Raw genomic sequence first — 24,622 nt, forward strand, 5'->3', positions numbered from 1 at the left:
CGAGAGGTAAGTCAGAAAATATGGCAGCCAGTATAGTTAACGTTAGGTTACTTTTACCCCCAGAACCCAAGCAGGCCCAGGAATAATTGACACACCCTAACCTTCAATTCAAAGAAAGGTAAGATAATCATGGATGAAAATTAAAGCCAAATTTCCACTCTTCCACTCTGCAGTAACAGTCGTCCTCATCAGGTGCATTCCTCTACTTTTATGTACACAATAGTATCACTAACAGTAGGGAAGAAAACTTTATTAGAGGGACTGTAAAATATCAGGCTGCCATCAGGGGTCATTGGTGAGGCTCATTAAAACTTGGTGAAACTTCTAAAACCTTTAGATCAACACTTTATGTTCATTATTCACTCCCACCAATTGTTGGTGGGAGAAGCTATAAAGGCACTGAGAGACTCAATTATTTCCTATCTACTATCGACCACTGCTCATACAGCTTTACAAATTCAGCAGTTCACTAAAATTTCTCTTGAGTCTGTCATTAGGAAAATTTGATTTTAATATTTGTATTCTCTTTTACATTTTTACACACCAAATATGACAGAAGTATTTAATAAACCATGCCCTAGCATTATTTAGAACTGTGGAAGAAATCAGAATTGTAGTGAATTGTCTTATCGGTGATGTTTTCTATCTCTCTCAAGACTGCTCTAATATCTTCTAAACTTCATTTACTAAGAAACCTCTAAGTAGACATGATAAAGTAATTCACAAAAATGTTTAAGCTTTTTTCATTGAATAGCTGATATAGGGACAAACTCAGGTGTGCTGAAAAATTCAGCTACATTAAAAGAAATTGTGAATCAGTCCATCAATACATTCTTGATAAAAAAGATTTTTAAATATAAAAACCTATTATTTCTTGTGTGGGTGGTATAGTCGTCTACATTTCCTCCCAATAAGTAACTCCCCTCCCCCACATAACTAGTCTAATGACTTTTCTATAGGAGTAGAGAAAGAAATTCACCACACCACGTTTTGCTAGTGGAGGCTTGCATTCAAGAATGAAAATCACTAAACACCACGTAGCCACTGGTAGTCTCCATTTCAAGGAATTTTGAAAACCCTGGTGTAACACTAGAATTCTAATAAATATTAGGAGATAATGTTGTATTTAGCTAATAAATAATAGTTTCCTCTCATTCTAGACTTAAACCAAGTAGGCACCCTCGTTACACTGTTAATGCCGAGAAAATAATCCATATATGTAATAAATAGCATATACTACTAAGGCATAATGTAACATATGTATATGATATAGACATAAATGATAATTTGGTAATTACACTCAGTATAGCCATTCTTGTTAGTAAAATTCTGAGGTACTTCTGTAAACTTTGGCAAACAGCCACTAATCCTGGCTCTTTGAATGCTGCTCACGCTACCTTGACTGCACCAGACCCCATAGACCACCACATGATCCAGCTACTACAGGATTGTTCCTGGCACATCAGGGGCCTCCAGGAACCTGCTCCAGCCTACTCTGGCCATCTCCCTCCCTCTCTGGGAAGTAGTCTGTTGGTCTCTTTGGTATAAGCCCATGTCTTACAGGTTGATTAATATTTCATCTCTCTTCTCATGTAAGTAAAAAAACCAGCCAGATCATTATTATGAGTCTCAACTTTAGAACCCTTTATCTTCCTAAATACTATACATGCATTTTAGTGGCAATAATACTGAGTTTTAGTTTCTAATGAAAACAAGTAATATGATTTGCATTGAAAGCTACTTGGAGAATGACCCCCTCCCATGTGTAGATTTCTCGAACACTTCATACTACAACATAATAGTGAATGAGGAAAAGACTAGATTATTGAAGTATTATAATATAATAAAAGTTTGCTCCCTTTACCATTTAGAAATTAATTAAAAAATGATTTGGAGAAAAAGAAGCCACAGACACCTAAATCTTTAAATCTTAAATCCTAAATCTCAATATTATTATTTATTCTGTTTTAAAAAATTGAGGCAGAAATCCCTCAACATCACATACATGCAATTAGAATGTCAAAGCAACAAAGACATTATCTACCAAATGAAGGTAGCAGCAAATGAAATTGTGTGTTTTGAAAACTCTGATCAAACACTTATCCTCTCAAGAGATGGAGTTTTAAAAAACTGAACGTTTCATTATTTTCCACAATTGGGCAAATTAAGAGCTCAATCAGCAGGGCAGAGCATGCAGGAAGAAAATATCATTAATTGGGGTTTCTATAATTGTCCTATCACCAGTGTCTTCTTCCACACAACTGGGCACCAAAAGGGCATGGGATGATCATAGTTTGCAGGATGGTGGTGTTTTGGACGGGGAGTAATCTCTAAGGATTGTATTCAACTTCTGAAACTGTACTCAGAAAAACACAAAAACACACAAACTCCAAGATCTAGCTGTGACTAGAATGTACTGTCCTCATTTAATTTTTTGTTTTCCTCCATATTGAACATGAATCGTCTTCACGGCGTAGCTATAAGCCTGGATAATATTAGCATTTCTTTTGGACACAAATACAAACATTCTCCAAAACTATCTGCAACAACTCATTACCCAAAACTACCTGCAAGAGCTCATAAAACAGAATAAATCAAATTTACCAACTCCAATAGATCTGCATTCCATTTCATTTCTAATGCCCCTGTAGATGCTCTGTGAGAAGTTAGTTCCTCTCTTAGAATATTGCAATACCATTTTATGGCAAAGAGTGACGCTTTACTATTTTAATATACAGTACAAATAGCATCATCTCTTCTCCAGGGCTTAAATCAATTTATAGACTCATACACTTCACGTATTATATTGGGGGAAAAAAAGTGGCATTAAAGGTTGTTTAAAAAGCGCCAAAGAGCAAATGAAATGCTCGATGAGGAAATAAAAAGCTATATGATTGCTCAAACTCAGTGAAAAATGCTGATTTGAAAATCAGGCAAAGTGCTCCTCATCTTCAAGAAAAGGAAACTAAATCTTTACTGTTACTTGTAAGAATATTGCTTGTTTGAGAGCATAAGCAAGAAGACAACGCTTCCACTATATAACGAATCCAGCCCTGTTTTAGAAATTGAAAGATGTGGGTCCTGGTCTTGATGCCAAGCGAGCTTGGGCAGCTTGCTTGGCCTTGGTTTCTACAATTGTAAAATACAGGTTGTTGAAGGAAAGAAGGAAGGGAACAGATAGGGAAAGAGGAAAAAAGGAAGAGAAGAAAAGAGGCAGGGAGGTGGGCTGGCAGGAAGTGGTTAGTTAATCAGCATTTTGGGGGCAGCGACTGGGCCAAGAACATTTTGCACACTCCCCAGAACGCATAATAGGTGATCCTAGTTCCTTACTATCTTAAAATTTTGTGATTCTGCAGCATTTCACCTCTAGATAATATTGTTTTAAACTGACTCAAGGATAGAAATGCCATTATCATTATTATCTCGTTTTCTATGAGGCTTAATCTAGTTACTTCACCAAAGAGATGAGGTGTGGAAGGCAAAACCGATCCCAAGAATTAGCTTCTACTTCTGGAAAAGTAAGTCTGTTGTTTGGAACAAAGACCTGTTATCTATGGAGGGGAAGTTCTTTCATCTGTGTAACTGTCAATAAGTGGTTCTCACACAATAAGATATAGTGAATTCCAGTGCTGCTGCCTTTGTTACAGAGACAATTAGGGTGTCCTGTTATCCATTATTCATCACTCTTGCCTTAGCTCCAAATAGAACAGTAAACAGATCTAAGGAATAAATCTTCACACTGAAGAATTCATCCTCCCCGGATCATGGTGTCTAGTCTCAGATAACCCTCTTGAACTTGTGCTTGTCAGAGATTTCATTGGCATGTTTTCTTTCGAGGGAAGGAGGCAGCAGTCTTTCTTTTGTTATGTATTCTTCTTTCTGTTATTCTCTCACTTCCTTAAAGCAGATTTCCGACCCTACACACTCTCCAGTGCAGGTCCATATACTTGTTTTATTTGCATTTCGCAGTTTTGGTTTCCTACATTTGTATCTTCCCTCCTTTTTTTTTATTTTTCCATTTCTGTTTCTGTCTTTTGCCTTTTCCAATAACTGAATAGCAAATCTGAACTTTGTCTTTATACTTTGAAAATCATATTTTTTTCACAGAAAGTAATCTCCCCAAATAGTTCAAATTTAAAGATCGTAGATACTAATCTAATGTTTACTACAATTAAACGAGGAGATATATCTTATCCTCCAACTTATTCTAAACATGCCAGTTCAGTTTATAATTAGAGGAACAGAGTTATCAAAGCAAAGCCTCTGTTTAAACTAGTGAAGTTTTAAAGATTGCAAATTCATAGAAGTGATCAGAATAATATAAAAAAATGAGACATGAATTTTTTTCCCAATAGAGATATAAATATGTGTTCAATAATCTTTAGTGGTCTATCACATGACAAAATAATTAGGATATAGTTCAACTCTCGTTATGATAAATGAGAGCAAATATTCTGTCATTAGAAAAATCTTCTGAAGTGATGCAGTTGTATGTACACTAGGTTTTAGGTGTGGTTTTGAATTGATTTTAAGCCATTAAACTTACAGAAGAATAGAAGAAAGAGAGAAATGCAAAATTTGGGGCAGAATGCCCTGATAGATTCTATGCATTCTGGGTAACAAAGGCACCAAGGGATGGCCACTGAGGAAAACTTGTTGCCCTTTATGTTAGTCTCAAAGTCAATAAAATGTTGAGTTTGCATCTCAAACATGTCTATCTCAGCTCCAGGAGCCAAAAATAAACTTTTCTTCTAAGACATATTTATAAATTTAATAATATCATCCCTTGGGGGCAGCCATATTAATCCCAATGTTACTATATATTTTAACTTGTTTTTTTTCAATCTTCAAAGAAAACTGTGTCATTCTAGATTTCAGTATTTTGGTGAAGAAGAGAGGCATCTGACCACATGAGGAACACATATGTATCTTTTGGATTATGTGATTAATTTCTTCATAATCCTATTCTCCAGATTAAAAAATTCTACTTATAAATCTGCCCTACCAAAGAAACCCTTCCTACCATTCCAGCTTCCTTTGTTTACAGACCCACATTGTGCTTTAGTAGAACTCTTCGGATCTGCATCTAAGAAAAAATGACTTTCATTAAAATGGTCATTTCTGCCCTTTCTCATAATAGAATCTTGAACACTACAAGTAGAAATCAATAGAGAGTATCCTACCCTGAAGGGCTCACAGATTATTAAAGATCTGTTTGCCACTTAAATATAAAAATAATGCCCTTAAACCAAACTGAGATACCATTTACTAATGTAGGAAAGAATTAAATGCAATTGGTTTAGAAATAGTTTTAAGAGGAGGAAATATTGGATTTAAAATTATGAATTACCACTGTTACATGGGTAAAAGTGGGTAGAAAACAGGCCAACTTATACTAAAACAATAGATTTAGTTCCTTTGAGGCACTGCTAAAATCTGAGAGGCTGCTGGTGAAAATAAACAAAACTAGCTGCTAATCAAAAGTATAACACTTATTTCCTAAATCTTGAAGATAAATCCTGGTTGGTGTTTCAGGATATTACTAATGTCTTTCAACTTTGAAAAAACAAGACAGAAAATGAGTTATGGACTGTAGAATATTAAATATAATACTAATTCCCCTATACATGAAAGTAAACACCCAGAATTTGAAGAATGTATTTCTCTTGCTGTATTTATTTAAGTCTTGCTGAAGTCTGTACAATGATTGTATGGTTACACAGAAAACAGTCTGACTGTGAAAGTAAAAAGTGACTTTATTAAATCGAGGGAAAATTTATGTATAGTGAAATGCAAATTTAAGTATACAAATTGTTGAGTTTGGACCAATATACGGACTCCTATAATCAACACGCCAATCAAGATATAGAATGTATCCATCACTCCCAAAAGTTCCTGTGTGCTCCCTTCCAGTCAATCCCTACTCCCTCCACCCCACAGGGCAACTATTGTTTTCATTTCTATTACCATAGATTAGTTCGTTTATCCTAATCTTAAACTTCACATAAGGGAATTATATAGTATTTATTCTTTTATTTATGGCATTTTTTGCTCAACATGTTTTTGAGAATCATGCATGTTGTTGCTCTTTTATATCAACAATTTGTTATTGTTTATTGCTGATTGGTGTACCACTGATGGCTATACCACAATTTATTTAACTATTTGCCTGTTGATGAACATTTGGGTTGTTCCCAGATTTGGGCTATTGTAAATGAAGCTGCTGTAAACATTTTATACAAATTATTTTCTGGCCATATATTTTCATTTCTCTTGGATAAAGACTTAAAAGAGGAATTGCTGGATCAAAAGGTAGGTATACATTTAATTTTGTAATGAACCACTAAACAGTTTTCAAAGTGTTTGTACCATTTTGTAATCCCACTGGCAATGGATGAGAGTCTCCACATCCTCACCAACATTTGATATTGTCAGTCTTTTAATTTCATCTATTCTGATGAGTGTTAAATGGCATCTTACTTTGGTTTTAACTTGTATTTCCCTTTCCATGTGCTTACTGGTCGTGTATCTTTCTTTTGTGAAGTATCTGTACAAGTCTTTTGCCCATCATTTTCATTTGGGTTGTTTGTCTTTTCATTACTGATTTGTAAACATATATATATATATTTATTATATGCTATATATTATATAAACACACATATATAAAATATAATTCCTTAAGAAAGTAAATGCACTGATATTTTCTCTCAGTCTATGTTGATTTTCACGTTCTTAATAGAGTTTTTTGAAGAACATAAGTTTTTAATTTTGCTGATGCCCAATTCATCATTTTTTATTCTTATGGGTAATGTCTTTCGTATACTTTCTTAAAAATCTTTGCCCACTCAAAGCTACAAAGATTTTTTAAATTTATTTCTAGAAATTTTATAATTTTAGCCTTTACATTTAGGTCTACAAAGCATATCAAATTAATTTTTGTACATAGTTTATGTAAGGGTCAAGATCCACTTTTTTCCATATATTTTCCCAGTTAATCTAGTTCATTTGCTGAAAGGACTCACTTTTACCCCATTGAATTACCTTGGTGCCTTTATCAAAAATTAATTAACTATATATGTGAGGATCTATTTATGGACTATTCTGTTCCATTGATCTATTTATCTATGTATATGCCAACCCTCCACTGTCAAGATTACTGTAGCTTTAGAGTAATTCTTAAAATCAGATGGTTAGAGTTCCCCAACTTTGTTCTTCTTTCCCGTGGTTTTTTTTGGCTATTATATATCCTTCGCATTTTCATATAAATTTTTGAATCAGCTTGTTAATTTATGTCAAAAAAATCTGCTATAATTTTGGTTAGGATTGCAGATCAATTTGGGAAGATTGAACATCTGAGACTTCCAATTCATGAATAAGGGATATCTCTCCATTTACTTATTTATTACTTTAGTTCTCTTAATAATATTTGTGATTATTTTAGGGTAGATATCTTGCATGTTTTTGTTAAATTTATTCTATTGATGCTGATTTTAAGGTTTTTTTTAAATTTTATTTTCCAATTTTTTGTCAAACCATGTAAAAAGAAAAAGACACGTGATCTAAGTTAACATCACCAATAATGGGACAAACTGACATTATAGGTGCTTCTGGTAATGCTCTGAAAAGAATATAACATCACTTTTACATTATAGATGGCAAACACCCACAACTTGAATCAAGTTATGGGGATTCCTCAAACAAATCCAAATTGAATCTTCTACAAAGCAATGAGCCTATCCCCTTAAAGAATATCAGTGTCAAGATCGACAGGAAAGGTGGAGAAAGTGATTCAGATTAAAGGAGACCAAAGAGACCTGAAAACAAACTGCAATGTATGGCACTGGTTTAAATCCTGAATTGTTAAAAACAAATTAGTTAAAGGACAATATAGGACAATTGGCAAAATTTGAAGATATGGTATATTAGGTAATAGTTTTGTATCAATGTAAAACTTTCTGAATTTGATAATTAAGCTGAAGTTACATATATGAATTTCCTTATTATTAGTCGATAAAATATTAAAGTATTTAAGGATGAAGGGTCATGATCTGTGCAAATAATTTTCAAATGGCTCAGCGAAATAAGTTAATAAAGTATGTATGCATGTTTGTTATACAGAAAACATATGTATATTATACAGAAAATAGAGAGAGAGATAAAGCAAATGTGGCAACTTGTAAACAATAGCCGAACTTATATTAAGGTAATATGAGAATGCATTGTAATATTTTTGCAACTCTTCTGCAAGTCTGAATATTTTTCAAACTAAAAATTTTAATTAAAGTGATGATAGCCAAGTTGGACATATGGATCAATCTTTCCTGTACTTTTGCAAGAATAATGCTAATCTGGTTGCCACTTGAAAGACAGTAGTAAATTTTGCTTTTGAACTGCCAAAGATTTCTACCACGTCTAGCCCGTTAACCTTTGCTTGGAGGCAGGACAATGTTTCCCTGGAATAAAGAGTTGAGGAAGAAAGCAGGATAAAGGACAAGAAGAAATCATTCCTAAACCAGGAGCATGTGCTGCTCTTTTCTGTGACTAACTTTTCATTAAGGCTAAATTGAAAATAACACTGATTGAAAGCCTGTGAGTGTTTTTTCCACTCTAGTTTATTAAGAGAGGGAAACATTTTCAGCCAAAAATATGACCACTTACGTTAACGCAACTTGCATCTCCACATATCATATAAATTCTTCAATGTATTTATTCAAGTATTTCTTTATTCCATGAACTTTTATTTAGCAAACATAAAGAGAATGTGACATCATAAGTCAGTGAGAGAACAGACAGATAGGTGTGGAGGGTGTAGTTTCTCATCCCTCTGTTTATTTTGCCCACATCCTTTCGGTAATGTTTTATCAGAGGCAATGACCTCAACAACCAGGGGTAATTTAGAAGGAATAGTTAGTTGAATCTGGAAGTGAAGGAGAATTTTTATAATTACTGTTATGCCTAGGGTTTTTTGTTTTCCTTTTTGGATTGTAGCACTGCAAAAGCTAAATTTCTTTACAAACTCAGTTTTCACAGACAAAGATGATTTCCTTTATGTTTGCATTGGATCCGGAAAAATACAAACAATATGAGAATACCAGCTGTACCACTTTCATTTAACTTTCCTCTGAAAAAAATTTCTTACTCCTTAATTTTGATTTTTTGGTAATTGCATTTTCTCTTTAAATTTGGAGGCATCAATTTCCATTTAAATTCATGAGCTCTAATAAGTTTACTTTGTATTGCAAATCTGAATTAATTATTTCTTAGTTGTTTTTATTAGAATGTGGATAACTTTCTGCTTTAATGCTGTTTGTCCCAACTTCTCTGGAGTTGTTCCTCCTACTAAATACACGTCCTTTAGATGACAAATTTTACACACAAAGCAAGGCTAATTTTATCACAGGATTACAAATAGACTAACACATATGACTAAGGCCTAATCGAGAAGCTGGAAAAAAGATGGCTGTGTACAATCCTTGGTATAGCCATGCTTTAACAGATTCAAAGATAAAGATCCTGGGCCGGCCCGTGGCTTAGCGTTTAAGTGCCCACGCTCCGCTACTGGCGGCCCGGGTTCGGATCCCCAGCGCGCACCCACGCGGCTTCTCTGGCCATGCTGAGGCTGCATCCCACATACAGCAACTAGAAGGATGTGCAACTATGACATACAACTATCTACTGGGGCTTTGGGGAAAAAAAAGAGGAGGATTGGCAGTAGATGTTAGCTCAGAGCCGGTCTTGCTCAGCAGAAAGAGGAGGATTAGCATGGATGTTAGCTCAGGGCTGATCTTCCTCACACACACAAAAAAGATAAGATCTTTGAGGTCAAAGATATCCTATAAAGGACTGTTGACATTCAACAATGAACTCAATCTTTTTACTTTTAGTCCATTCTGCTCTCATGACTCACCGAGGTTCACAAAGTGGTTAAGGTTAATTCCTTTACCGGGAACCTTCAATGTGGTATTTATGGAGAGATTCATTTGTAGTCTTATTACAAAGAGGTCAGCAGGTGCAATATATTTTTTAGAGGAATTCTGACTCACTTCTCCAGATTGCAAGATACTGTCTTTGTCTACACAGTAAGCATTTTAGGCATCACAAGAATGAGTGGCTACATTTTGAAACTCGCTGGTTTCAGGAGCCCAAAAAATGTTCATAAAAAGTCTGCACTATAGGATGGTACACATTTTGAAAAACCTGATACACAGTGTCAGATAGAGGTTGTATTTAGAGTGTTCATACATCCAGTTTGTCTGGACAGTCCTGGATTTTTCCTGTTTTCCTGGTATAATTATTAATAACTTTCCCTTTTACTTTAAAAAGAATCCTGCTTTGGATAATAAGTTAATGGTCACCTTAGCTATGGTGCCTATATTTGGATATTTATATCAACATATTTTCTTTAAATCAATAGATTTCAATTAATTACACATCTTTGCTTTAAATAAGATTTATCTTGATTCCTACTAAACCCTGAGGGGGCGAGGGGTGGACTGAGCTTATACCTCACTGTGACTTGAGGAAATTTCACTTGCAAAATACACTGGTTTCTGGAATACCGTTATTGGAATTGCTGCAATATAGCTGAAAGACAGCTACGTACAGAAAAATTGTAAGGGCCCAAGTTGCTCAGGCTGCTGGCATTTTCAGGACAACCACACCTAAAATGAGTTTCAGCATTTCAAAATAGGTCTAAAAGATAAATTAAACTATACAGAATTTGATTGATGCCGTAATCATCAGGATAAAGTGCCTGGAATTTCACATTTTCACATTGGGGATGGGGATGGGTGATTATTCCAAGTCTGGAACAAGGGAATTGATAGCAAGCACGCCCTTGCTGTGATATTATAACATCATTACTTCAAAAAAAGTTTTCTGGATTTTTTTAGAGCATGTTTCTTGGAATCTTGAACAGAAGTTAGCACATATTACTTCTGCTGGAATGAAAATGAAAGGCCTGGGATTTCTCTTCTTCGTCTTTTCTGGGGATTTACAAGGTCAGGCTTCATCTTCATTCTTTATATTTTAATTTTCAAATTCTCTAACCTCAGATATTCCAGCTAAAGTCTCTAAGCCCTCTCTTCTGGTCATTTTTTTTAAATGTTACTAGTGATTTTTCAGATGCCATATAACAAGAATTTACGCAAATACTCTTGCCTATTTTTTTGCAATTGAGATTAATTTTCATTTCTGTAGCTGAGCTGTAGCTCAACCAGATATTTAGCTTTATTTTCTATTATTGAAGAAAAATCAAGAATGATATTATAAAATTCTTACTTGGTAAAGATTTAAAGAACAGAATTGGTATCCCTCACATTTTCAAAGAGTTAGATTAATAACAAAAAGTACTAAAAGAACTCTTTTAAAGGAAATATTCTTCAGAGGGAAATTCATCATTGAAGTTACTGGCATCCTCAAAGGAGCCAATAATTAAAACAAAATGTTGTGTAACTTACACTATACTCACACTGTTGTGAATATATTTAAAACAATGAATGTTGGTAGGTATGAAATTTTAGTAGGATACCTTCTCCTCATTCTAGAAACATGAACTGCAAAGAAACAAGTCCTGCAAGTGTAGAGTGAGAACTGAACGGAAGCCAGCTAACAGAGCAATTGAGTTTGAGCACTATTAGTGGCATTCTTGCATAGTCCTTCTCGGGGGTGGGGCGGGCAGGGGAGGGGAGGAACTCTGAGAAGAGCAATCTGGGAATCCATAACTCCTACTGAGCCTCAGTTAAGTGACATTCATTATAAAGAACACCTGGAGGGAAGACCTGAGAATTTGTCACAGCTAGAAAGATCAGATTACCCACGCTCTGCATGTCTTGCTTAAGTAAGGAAGCCCAGGAAGAGAATGGTCTTTCCCTGCAGTCATTTTAGTAGTATTGTATTGGGATAAAGTTAGCGGTTCATCTAATAGTATGTTGGGTTTCTGTCACATATATTTCCTACATATTATTGTATAATTTTGAGCATTTGATGCCACATATGTTTTATAAGTACATTTCATTTCTGTTACATGGTATCCTAGCCGGATGTTTATTTATAAGTTTATTACCTTTCAATTCTACCACTTTGAATCTAAGCAAAACCATAAAATTTAAATATATTTATGTATATATATAAATATTCAGTTGCAAACTACTGAATAAAAACTCTTTTCACCAATCAAGATTTTCATCATAGTTTACATAGATAATAAGAAATACCAAAAATAACTTAAAGTCAACTTATTAAGAAAGGAGAAAAAGTTTACAAAATGCTGCCAAGTAGTCAATAATTGGTACTAGTTTCTAAATCTGGGGCTTGGAAAACTGCCAGAAAACTACGAAAATGAAAACGTGAATGTGAAGAGCAGTTTTTGGAAGAGTGACTCTGGTGTGAGATGTGGCAACTAGTCCGGACAATCAGCTATTCGAGGATTCCCACTGCTCTCTAGTTTGGGCAATGCTGGGCACCGTTTTCTTTAAATAACAAATTAATTCCCTCAAATATTTTCCACTGTGTTTTTCAATAAAGATTGTGGGTTAAATTCACTGATCAGACAATAAGATGCTATTTTTATTGAGTCAACAAAAATTTAAAAGAATGCCATGTTTTACTATACAAAGTAAATGTGCAATCAAGTACACTCTCTTTTTGGGTACAATTTGAGAAGAGGTACCAAAGGTTGATACACATACTGTTTTATCCAGCAATTATACTTCTAGGAGTAAACACTAAGGAAAAAAATAGCGCAAGATGGATGTACAGGTTCTTTGAATGTTTTTACAACTGTGAAAATTTGGAAACAATAAGATAGTGTTGGTAATATTTTATTTCCTCTAATGTAATGCTTTGTAGATATTAAAATAACTGACAGATTGTTTATGTGTTAAATATTATATAATCATTAAAACATATATGTAAAGGATAAATTTCTCAGTGAGGAAAACAGGGTACAGTTTGGCATATATAGTGCTATCCTGGTTTTGTAAAAAAAAAAAAAAAAGTGTGTGTGTGAGTATTGGTGTAGAAAAATTATAGACAGAATACATGCCATCATTTTGACAGTGGCTATCTCTTAGGTTCAAGATGATAGGTCTTTTTTTTTCTATTTGTTCTCTGTATTTTCTAATTTTTTGACAGTGGAGTTAAACCTCTTTGAGAGAGAGTAGAGATATGAAGTCCTTGCAGAGGTGGGGAAATCCTGTATCAGGATGTGATTGATGAAGTGTCTGCTGATACCATACAGGCCTTACAATCCCATCCCATGACTCTGGGTTTGGGAAAAAGAATGAAATGTGTTGGGAAACCAATGTAAGTATGGGGCTGTTTTCAGTGTGTGGAGAAAGCAGAAAAAGACATCAGAATACTTGCAAGGTTTTATAAATATTTTATCATGTATATTCAACTAAGGAGATCCAGGGAGGGCTGGGACGGCTTGCAAACTTGCATATATTATTATCAGACGGTGTAGACAGATTCTTTCTTTTATTGACCTGTATGTGCCCCATCAGAATCAGCTGACTCTGTAGGCATTAAGGATCTGTCTGGACTGTCCTGACCATTCACCTCTCTCCGAGGCTAAGTGAAAAAGGGTGATAGTTTTTCCGTCTTTTTAGAATGAGTTACAGGTTATTAAGTATTAGAATAAATTGCTTCATAATATATAAACCATATGACAGCAAGTTACTAAGTTACTCAATTAATAAGCAACATAAGTTGTTAATTTTTACAACTCTAGAAAAATTACTGGCACAAGATGTTGAAAGAATGAATGAGTGAATGAGAATTCTCTAGAATGTGCCAGATGACATTTTTCATCAATAAACAGGTGTATTCCTGGGTTCTTTTAAATTTTTATTTTTTGTTCTCCTTCTATTTCCTCTTTTTTTAAAATAAGGGTATTAATAAGTTCCTTCAAAGAGTTCAGTGCTGAGTGGAAGAGATAAACAGACATAGAAACAAATTATTAGGAGATAATTTCATAAGTGTTCTAATAGAGATAAGGAAAAAAATGTTAGGAAATGTGGACGAGGTTGCCTGAGGGATTTAGAGAAGACCATGCAAAGGAGAGGATGGTACCCTCTGGGAGGAGCTCAGAGACACAAGAGAGTAGGGTGTGTAGCAGGAACTGAGTCTGACATTTGGCCCAAGATGAAAGAAATTGGAGGTGTTTTAAATAAACCAGAGACTCTCCACACCAGTAAATTTATGATTTCCCTTTTAAATACTAGTGGTGAACCTTGTCAAATTACATAATTTTGCCAGGAAATAAAAGTTTGTTGTGGAAGGAGAGAGGATAAGAACACAATAGAGCTTCTGCTACTGAATCACACTACCTTATGAATTTTCTTCCAGACTTCCTGGATCAGTACTAGACAAATAGTAGCTGAGGGGCCCTTGCCTAAAAATGTCCCCCAAATCTAAATTGACCATATAATTTACAGTCCAAAATAGGGACACTTGTAAGAGTAAAAAAGAGTACCATTAATGATTATGCAAAGATTACCGGCATACACTAGCTATCCTCACTCTACTGAAATCAAACATTCTGCCAGGTAGAGATTCATTTTGAATTGACACAGTCCAGTTTAAAATACAAAATATCTAGGATAAAGCTTGCTTCATTCACCCTTTGGTGTGAATTAAATTAATCAGATTCATACCATGGATAATCAATAAGAATCTATGATTAAGAATAGAATTAGGATGTATAGATGGGGTAGGGTGAAGTTTAAAAAGTGTGTCATTTAGAGGCAATAAAGAACAGACAAATCTAGATTTTAAACCTCACCCCCATGTTGCTGTATGATCATCAGTACTTACCTTTTCTGAAATTCAACTTAATCTGTAAAATGGGATAATATCTACTCCCAAAGCTGTCATGAAAATCAGATCAAGTAATTCATATACAGAACCAGTCACAGAATCAGACCTCAATTAACATTAGTCCTTCAGGAGAAGATCTAAATTGGGAGAAGGGCTATTGTCCATGAACTATAAGTGTGGAAATTAAAACCCGGAGAGCACATTTGTGTGTATGAAAGACCTAAATAAATGTATAGCTAAATATCAACTGATTAACACTATTAAAGAAAATGGATGGTGTATATAGGAATTTTTAGCAAAACCAGAAGAAATTTTAACTAATGTAGCTGAGAAGTAAATGGGAATCTGATTAAAAATAATTCACACAATATATAATGTTGCATAGCTCTAAAATTGATTTTATTAATTGATGTCATCTTAATGAGTATATTTAAAAGCTTTAGGATTGTCATTTCAATATGTGATCTTTCTAGCACAAATAGATTTTTATTGTTTTTTTAACATATAAATACCTAATTTAGTTTGTCCTAGATTCTATCCTTTACTTGATCTTTGAGAAGTTGGTTATGAAACCACCACCAGTTTTATACTTTAATTTTTGTCATCACACTCATCATCTTGGGTCATTAATACAGATTTCACTGAATAGAATTAAGAAGGGTGTTGGGAGCACAGAGGTCAATAGTCAGTATGAGAAGCAACAGCTATTCAGCTATTACATGTTTCTCAAAGCCAATACTTCAAACAACATGAAAATATTAATGTTCTATTGAAATAAAGAATGACAAATAAAAGCACTCCTAATGACCTCCAGGAAAGGAGGGGAAAAAAAACGGGAAAAAGAAACAATAAAACCAGCAATGGTGAGTCCACCTCCTGTAACAATGTCTTCTGACTGGTCGTCCCGGAGGAAAAAGCAGGTAAACTAAAGCAGTGTGGCCAGGGTGGCCTTGCCAGGCTTGGCCTGGCGTTTGAGATTATTTTACAAACTGAGCCGACTAAGTGCAGAAATGCACCCACAGTCCTCTCTCACTCCTTCACCCAAATTCTTACCCACCAAGCACCAGCCAAAGCTGCTTTACCCATGTTCACAGTAAAAAGTAGCGTGAGTCATTCCACAAAACACTGGAAACTCTGAAAAGGAGTTTGTACACTGGCAGACCTACTTTATCTGAGGAAAGGGCACAGGGGGCTGCTTCAGCCACGATTTGAGCTGTCCACAGAACGAGTACTTCGATTTTCTTAATTAGATATTTCATATAAGTTAAAGGAGCAAGAGGAAGATATGGAACGTTCAGTCAGTCCTATGGAAGGTGACAGGAGCCTGTTACTTGGTTTTCTCATAACCCACCTGTGACAAGTGGCAATCTGACCTTCTCAGTTGTTCAGTAATAGGGCAAATTTCCTCACTATGGTGATTAATGTCTTATTGCTGCCTGATTCTACTGCTTCTTGGTAGTTCAGTATTTTTGCTAAATGCAGAAAGCACAGTAAAGAGAGAGAAAACATTAAATTGACAATAATAATAATAATTTTTATTATTATTAATAAGGATCTTCATTATTTTAGATTTAACACTCTCATTATTGAGCAACCCTGAGATCAAGCTTCATTCAATTGAGAATTTTCAATAAAACACTGAGGGATAAAATGTTGTACTACATACAAAATGTCAATACTGTGTAAATTGTGTGTGGTCAGTAGAGTAACTGTGTCAAACACAGCAATGAATCCAAATCAGAAAAGAACAGAAGAGAACTTTGGGTTTGGCTATTACATAGAGATTGTTGGGACACTAGTGAGTCATTTTGATTTGGTGGCGAGTGAGTGACACTTTGGTAACTGATTAATAATTTCTGATTAATAGCTTCTCTCTAACTGTTTATTAAATATTTTTCTAGCTATTTGCATAGTTACAGGCTATGAAGATGATTTAATACTTTAGCTTATTAAGCAAAGAAGTATGTCCATTAATAAAATTAGGGTAAAAATTTCTCTTAATATTTTAGAAGTGTTCTCAAGAAAACAAGAAAAATCAAAACATCACATTTTCCCATAACTTACTTTTCTAAGATCTTCTGATCTCAATCTGTTTCTTGTTTCTCTAACTCTACGGTACCATTTCTCATCCTCTCTTCATTCTTTGGGTGAATGCTAATTGAGCACACACTTCATACCAGGTACTCTTTCATATCTTCTGGATATAGAAACTAATAACACTTGGTATTTTCTTGGAACAAGTTTAAAAAACAGATAAAATTAACTACAATAATATGTAATGATATATGGCACACTCCAGGTGCTACATTGGAGTCAAGAACCAAGTGTTACACAGGCACAGAGGAATGTTAAGGTAATGTTCTGCAGTAGGCGGTGGGGGCATCAGGAAGGACTTCACAGAGAAGTCTTTTGATTTGTCTTTGGAAGCACGATAACAGTTTCTTTAGGGTGAGAAGCTGAGGAAAAGGCAATCCATTCAGAAAGACTTTGCACTGTTTATGACAGATAAAGGAAAACTTATGAAGGGTGAGCAAAGTTTTGGTGACATAAAAGTGCATGGTTTCTTTGAGAAATTCTGTGCGGTCCAGTATTATTGGAACATAAGATTTGTAAGAGAAATGGAATTGGCAAGATATTCAACCAACTGATATTTATTGAGCATATGTTATGGGCAAGAAACCATGCTAGAGATAATGCTATATACTTTATGTATACAACGCATTTAATCAGCCTAACAAGGTAGATGTTATTCTCCAAATATATATATCAGAAAAGGAAATTGAAACACCAAGACAGTAAACTTGGTCAAGTTCACCTAGCAATTGTCAGAGCTGGGAACCCAGCTGTTTCCTCAAAACATACCTTACTTGAAAACCCAAGTGAATTCAACTTTGAAGGGCACCAAGTACGCTACTGAAGAGTCTAGAACTTTATCCTGAGAGTTTTAATGAGTTAAGATAGATTTTCAAGCCAAGGTATGACGTAAGTACATTGAGCAGAAAATATGGCTAAGTTTTTAAGAGCTCAGGCATCACCACTTATGAGCTGTGTATGATTTGTCAAATTATTCAGCCTCTCTGGGTCTCAGGGTTCTTCTCATAAAATGAGGTTAATAAGAGAATATATCTTATGGGATTGTTGTACTCATTATTTAATACGCGAAATTCACTTACGACGATCCTTGGCTCCAATAAGTCATCAGTCTACGTGACTCTTGGTTCAGAGATAGCTCTCTGATGGCGCTGTGGAGAATGAGTTGCAGAGGGAGGGAAACTTTAATACTCAACACTCCAGATGAAGGATAAAGAGGGCTTCAACTTGGCAGTGATGGAAAAGTGGGGGTAGCATTGGGAGATATTTCAGATATAAATATTGCAAGGAATTGATGACTAATTTGGTTTAGGGAGGAGACGGAAAAACAGAAAATGACCCTGGGGTTTCTAGTTTAGATAGCCAGATGAATGTTGATGTCTTAACATTTCATACTCCAAAAGCATCTTCCCAGTGAATCAATTATCCTATGACTCTCCTGGCTGCTGACTGCCACTAATTGATTTAATGACTATTTATGGCAAAAAAATAAAAATAAAAACAATGTTGGAAGCCAATAGAAACCAGAAAAGCCAGTTCCTCCCACTAAGTCTAGCCTATGACTATAACTGACCTAAACTGACCTATGACTATAACCCCTAAACCGACCCTCTTCTCAAGGCCCTTGGCTGTGAACATAACAACAGTTACCTTTAAGCCAGCAGACAACACAAGTTCTTTTTAGCACCAGAGCTGCCTAGAGGTATGGTGCTGGTAGGTGGTGAAAAGGGGCTGATGAACAGAGCCCACCCACAGTTTTAGGACATTTTGTTTTCACTTGGGACAATATGAAATAAAATTTCAAATTGTGAGGGAGAGTGTTTCTTCAGAATTCTTATTTTATCAACAAAATACAATTAACCAAATTTAAATTCTATACAATATCCAGAGTCCATGAGATGTTATAAAGTTTAGGTATGGAAAAGAAATGTATTTTAAGATTGCTGTTGTTACAATATTCTTTTGGATAGAGTGTGAAAATGTATAAACTGAAAGTTAAAATGAACACCAAACCAAATTCTAGGCAGGATACTCCCTGGAAAACTTCCTTTTTTTTTCCTGAGGAAGATTCACCCTGAGCTAACATCTGTGGCCAGTCTTCCTCCATTTTGTATGTGGGTCACCGCCACAGCACTGCCACTGATGAGAGGCGTAGGTCCACATCCAGGAATTGAACCCAGGCTGCCGAAGCAGAGCATGCCCAACTTAACCACTAGGTAACCAGTCCGGCCCCTGCAAAACTTTCTTATTGCTTGAATTATACACGTATAAAATATACTTCTATTCTTCTCTATAAACTACCATCTATATCTCTACTACACAATTCAGGAATTAGGAGAGCTAAATATTTTACATGCCATATAACCTACATGAAGGTATTATAAAATTTATTTTTGGGCTATCAACACTTTAACTAAACTACATTGCTTCTTTTATAAGTTAGCATTATGTATAAAAGACGAAAGGTGACAGGAAATACACATAAATAAGTTTATTTTAGAATTGAGGAATAGAGGAAGTGTGGTAATTAACCCTAAATTCTGTTCTCCATTATATGAAAGCTTCTTCATTTCATAGTCTATATATTCTCTTTTCTTTAAAAACAATGTCATGAAAATATCTTGGGGTTTAGAAGATAGAAATGAACCTTAGTCACTGTATAATACAAATATCCTGGGAGAGACAGTTTGTCCCCTCCTTTGCATCTCCTCCTATTGTTCTTCCCCTCTTGTTCCCTTAGAGAGAGGTGGCATTCAGCACCCATCTTCACCTTTATGCACAACAACACAACAGTTTCTCTAAGGTCTTTCCAAATAACTCTTAGAGATGGTGGATTCAATGTCATCAAACCAAAACCTCTCTTGAGTTTAGTTGAATCAAACGCTGCCTTTGTACTGGTCTCAGCGTGACAGGTGCCCTGTCTGTATCTGGTTGGTCCCTGTCTGGATCAGGAAAGGATTTCCCTCAGCCCCTTCTCATCCTTTAGCTCTTTAAAAGCAACACAAAGATAGGGACATTTCTGAAGTGTGAACAAAATTGTCATTGTACTATGTCTGAAAGCTTAATGGTAAAAATATAGCGACACTCAGACATCTAAAAATAAAGCATTTTAAGTTCTGTTTTTCCTACTGAGTTAAGATTTTTATTTCTCTTGGAGAAATTTACTTTGATTTTCCAAATGTTTAGAGTTGCTTGATAATTAAGGTAAAAGTCACATATCTAAATATGCCTGAAGTGGTTTAGCACTTCAACTACTAGCTTTATTCCATGACATACCCCAAAGCAGACAAGCAATAATAAATTAAGGAATGAAAACTAAACTTTTTTTTTCTGTTTCCTTACTATTAACATCATCTCCAAACCATCAGCTAGTTAATAACTGAAGTGTTTGCTATTTCTCAATCACTAATGCTAAAAAGATGTTTTTAAAGTGAATGTATTATGCTATTAAAATACATGCCCATCCTTATATAAGCCTCAGCGTAATTATAGTTTTGTATAATTAGAGTTTCATGTCAAAAGATTTACAGCTTTATCACCTCAAGCAATATTTCACAGCTGCCAAGAATGATTTATGCAATAATGACTTAAACTGTAAAATAGAATCCTCAAAGGAAGGGCTGTCAAATATTCCTACTGCAAATAACTAGGTTTTTAAAAATTGATATTCTGATAAACAGCAAGTCCAATTGTACCTAGTCAAATGACATAAAGTAGCATGGTAGGAATTGTTGCTCCACAATGGTGATCATACAGCTCACCACGCACTGCGTCAATGTGAACTCACTGCATAGATCACAGGTTCATACTGCTTATATAGCCTCTAGCCACTTTTGAAAACAAGCTTTCAGAAATAATACCATGGTCATATTTTTGCTACTCCAGTATGAGTGATGGAAAAAGTGGAAACAGAATATTTCAACTTTTTGTTAATTTGCTCATTGTGCTTATTACATCCCTATTCATATTCTTGTGAAATGCTAAATAAAGAATAAGTAAAGGAAGCGTTTACTGTATATACTTAAGAAGCAAGAACCTCTCAAAAATAAATGACTTAGTAACAAAGAATTAAGGAAACTTTGAGAAATAAACCAATGAAAATGTTGGTGATTTTTGTCGCTCCCTGCTTTTAGAAATGTAGAGTGGCTGGTAGGTCTCTAAGAGGTAAGACTCAAAGCATTTGAACTTCACAAGCTCTGACTGATTCTGCAGTTGCCATGTGAATAAAACCTATACACTCTGAAGATTCTATTCAGGGTATCTGAACTAGTAGCAAAAATACAAGTTGATTACATTCACAGCAAATAAGTCTAACTGTGTCCTCACAATCTAAAAAGGTCATTCAAATTAATCTTTTTCTTTGGAAGAAAAAGAAAAAGCTTGGCCCATCACCTCATGTTTTCCATATCAATAAAAGCAAAATAGGAAGCATTTGTCATTAACTCTCAAGATACCCAAGCTCTTGTAGACTGAGTCACATCTGAAAATGAAGCCAAAAGAATCAAAATCATCACCAAAGACTGAAATTTATATACCTAAACAAGCTTCCAAATAAAGATTCCTTGCCTAAAACAGGGAGGTTTTAATTCATATAACCAAACAAAACACTCAGAGGGGAACGTTTGCATTAGTCAATGTACCAGCATCTTCACTGCAGAAATTTTTACATTCATGCTTGTGATTCCACATTAAAACTCTTTTTTTAGGTTTTTTGAGATCATTTTACACACTCAGGTTGTACAAGTTAAACTAGGTTTCAAAACATCACCTTTACACTTGCAGTGTAATAGATAACAACTTCTATTTGAAAACATTGCCTGAAAATACAGTTAGTATCTAAGTGATCCAGACAGACCAGATTCATTTTATAGTTAAATTAAGTTGAAAAAATTCTGAAATGTCCTGGAAAACATAATGACCAAATGTGGACCAATATGCCCTGCAGTAGCCACAATATAGACTGTCAATGTCATGATAAATATTCAGACGGGAAAATATGTCAGACATTCAAATTATTCCAAAAGCCCAAATTGTTGGCATCAGATACACACACAAAAAACATGAGTTGCATTTGGGTAGTAAGAGCCTCAGTCCAAGAAATGCTTTCAAGACAACAGAGCAATTAGGCTATTTCTACAATGCCAACACTGCTCATTGAAAAGTGAGGAAAAATGAGAAGAACTTTAAAAACAATCTCTACGTTGGTTGATAATCGTATAATTGTCTTCATTTCAGATTATTCCAAAGTTATACATACCTGTTTTTCCAATCATACTTAGTTTTGCATATCCACTCAAATTGATGTTAAGAAAAATCCAATAATTGAGAATTGTACATTTTCTATCATGAAATATTTAATTACAAGAAAATAAGAAGAGTTAATCCTTTTCTCTGCTAGAATTTGTTCTCTGTATTTTACCAAAGGATGAGTCATTATATGATATAGGCTATAACACATCACTCATTTACTCATTTATATAACTTAAGACGTATTTAAAAATCTGACTAGATACTCCTCTGCCTTACTGATTTCTGTCAATGGAATAAAAAGAAATAAATGATAATGCAATATCAAAACTAACTGCAAGGTGCATTTTTAAATCAATTTACCTTTAAGTCCTAAATCGTCAAATATCATTAAGTGTGCACATTTGAGAATGTATTTACTTTAAAGTGGGTATATCCGAATATTCATACAAGTGAGTTCACATACATATATATTGTGTGTTTAAGGAATGCATGTCCATTAAATGTGTATTTTTTTGAGAACTATTGTAAGTCTAACATATTTATGCTCCCATAGAAAGCCTGACAGAAGGAGGAGTGCCCTTGAAGCTGAGGTATGACCTTAAGTTTCAGATGCTAGTTTTGCTGCAGCTGTAAAAGTGAATACTAATAACTCCACAGTATCATAGTTCCATTTTTCCGTTTCCTATTTTAGGGCAAATCTTGACTACATGAACAGCCTGTATTATTTGAATATACATAAGTTTACTAGACCAATTTTAGAAGTTGCTGTATATCATCCTTAACCTGGTATAAACATGAGCAAAAAAAACAAGAGGTGTTGCCTATCAAATAAAAGCTGAAGAACCAAGAAACATTTGTTACTATAATAGATTTAGTTTCACATACACAGCGTTCAACAAGACTTTGCTTTCTGAAATATTTTCAAATTCAAGCAAATAAAAGTCTGTATTTCTCTCCAGCCAAATACATATCAATGCAACCAGTAAATTATTGGCTTTTATATTATTCCCTAAAAATGGGAGTGAATAAGATGGACTTGTGGCATTTTGTCCTCAGTGACATTAAGTTACTGCACTTTTGAAGAGTATAGAGTACCTTTATTCAAAGAAGAAGTTGTTCCTACTAGTCCACTAATAAGAGTATCCATATTTCTTGATTCCCAAAATATTATAAGTAAAGCATATCTCTACAACTGAATATTTGGGGCTTCTCTGCATATGAACTGTCAGTAATCAGTTGTCAAAATTTCATTTCAAGGGAATCAAACACAAGGAATCCTAAACAGATAAACTTTACCATTTTTGTGATAGTAGGTGACCTCCACTTTCCTCTCCTCTGACCCCAGCAATGCCTGGGCAATTTGGGCAATATCATGCCTCTTGGTCTCAGGCCCGTGGAGAAAGTCGCAGGTGCACGGCTTTTGCATGACATCTGGCCTGGAGAAACCAGTCATCTCGCAGAACCCATCGTTGCAGTAGATGATGGCACAGTTCTGCACTCTGGCATTTGCAATGATAAATTTTTTATCTGTAACAAGAAGATAGTAAGACATCTTTTAAAAAGCTTCCTCAAGATTCTCATAAACACTGGAGCAATTTGTTGCATAATAGATCTGAAATGCAGGGGCTTCCCAAATTGCTAACTGCCCAGACTTTTAAAAGAAAGAAAGAAAGAAAGAAAAAAAAAACCTTAAATGTGAAATTAATGATCCTAGTAGTTTTAACAAAAGTACTAAGGAACTACTCTTCAAATTTCAAGAATGTAATTTCCCAAATAGTCCAGTTCTCAAGCCCTGTAACTCTCAGGGGTCCTAATGCACACTCAGACAGGCAGCTGGCCCATTGACATTTTCAGAATGCCATTTAATTGTAAGGTAAATATTTTCAAAGCCAAACAGTGACACATCCGGTAGCTGTCAAATTTCTCACTTCAACCTTGGCCCTGAGAGCACAACTTTCTCAAAGTAGTTATTATTCTTGGTTGTGGGTTTCTCTAACCTTCTAAGACATACTACACACCTCATATTAAAAAATAAAGGAACCTAATAGCAATGAAACTATCTTACACTAATTACCAGTTCAATAACACAAAGGTTCACCTTTTTATGATATATATTTTCCAGAAGATAAAAATATTTACACACACACACATACTCGGTAAATATCACGTTAACACCTTTCACTTTTACTTTGGGGAACCTTGCAGTTTTGTGCAGTAGTAGGGATTTTAATACAAAGGGCTTGTTAACTTTGATCACAGATTATATTTACTATTTCCAGTTAGAATGTGAAGCAGGATGTACAAGTTTATTTTGTACACGAGGTAGTATATCCTCTCATCACTAAATGCAGTGCCAAAATAACAGCAAAATATACAGCATAAATGTGTTAATGTAGTTCTGAGGAAATGTTGAATATAAATTAAGTATAGAATTTAAAATTAATATATTTGTATAACAATA

The 24,622-nt window shown here is 34.7% G+C and overlaps 1 protein-coding gene across 7 annotated transcripts in view; it reads right to left on the minus strand.

The window, feature by feature from the left end:
- Positions 1 to 24,622, minus strand: part of KCNH7 (potassium voltage-gated channel subfamily H member 7) — a 781,612-nt gene that overhangs the window by 447,773 nt on the left and 309,217 nt on the right. For 6 of the 7 annotated variants that reach the window (XM_058549109.1, XM_058549108.1, XM_058549110.1 and 3 more), the window contains one exon: positions 23,458 to 23,688. In XM_058549109.1, the coding sequence (XP_058405092.1) occupies positions 23,458 to 23,614 (157 nt within the window). In that variant the 5' untranslated portion in view covers positions 23,615 to 23,688. Of the gene's footprint in view, positions 1 to 23,457; positions 23,689 to 24,622 lie in introns of those variants that run through there. The other variant, XM_058549116.1, reaches the window with a different exon arrangement.

This window comes from Diceros bicornis, chromosome 10, assembly GCF_020826845.1.
Source record: "Diceros bicornis minor isolate mBicDic1 chromosome 10, mDicBic1.mat.cur, whole genome shotgun sequence".
NCBI classification, from domain to species: domain Eukaryota; kingdom Metazoa; phylum Chordata; class Mammalia; order Perissodactyla; family Rhinocerotidae; genus Diceros; species Diceros bicornis.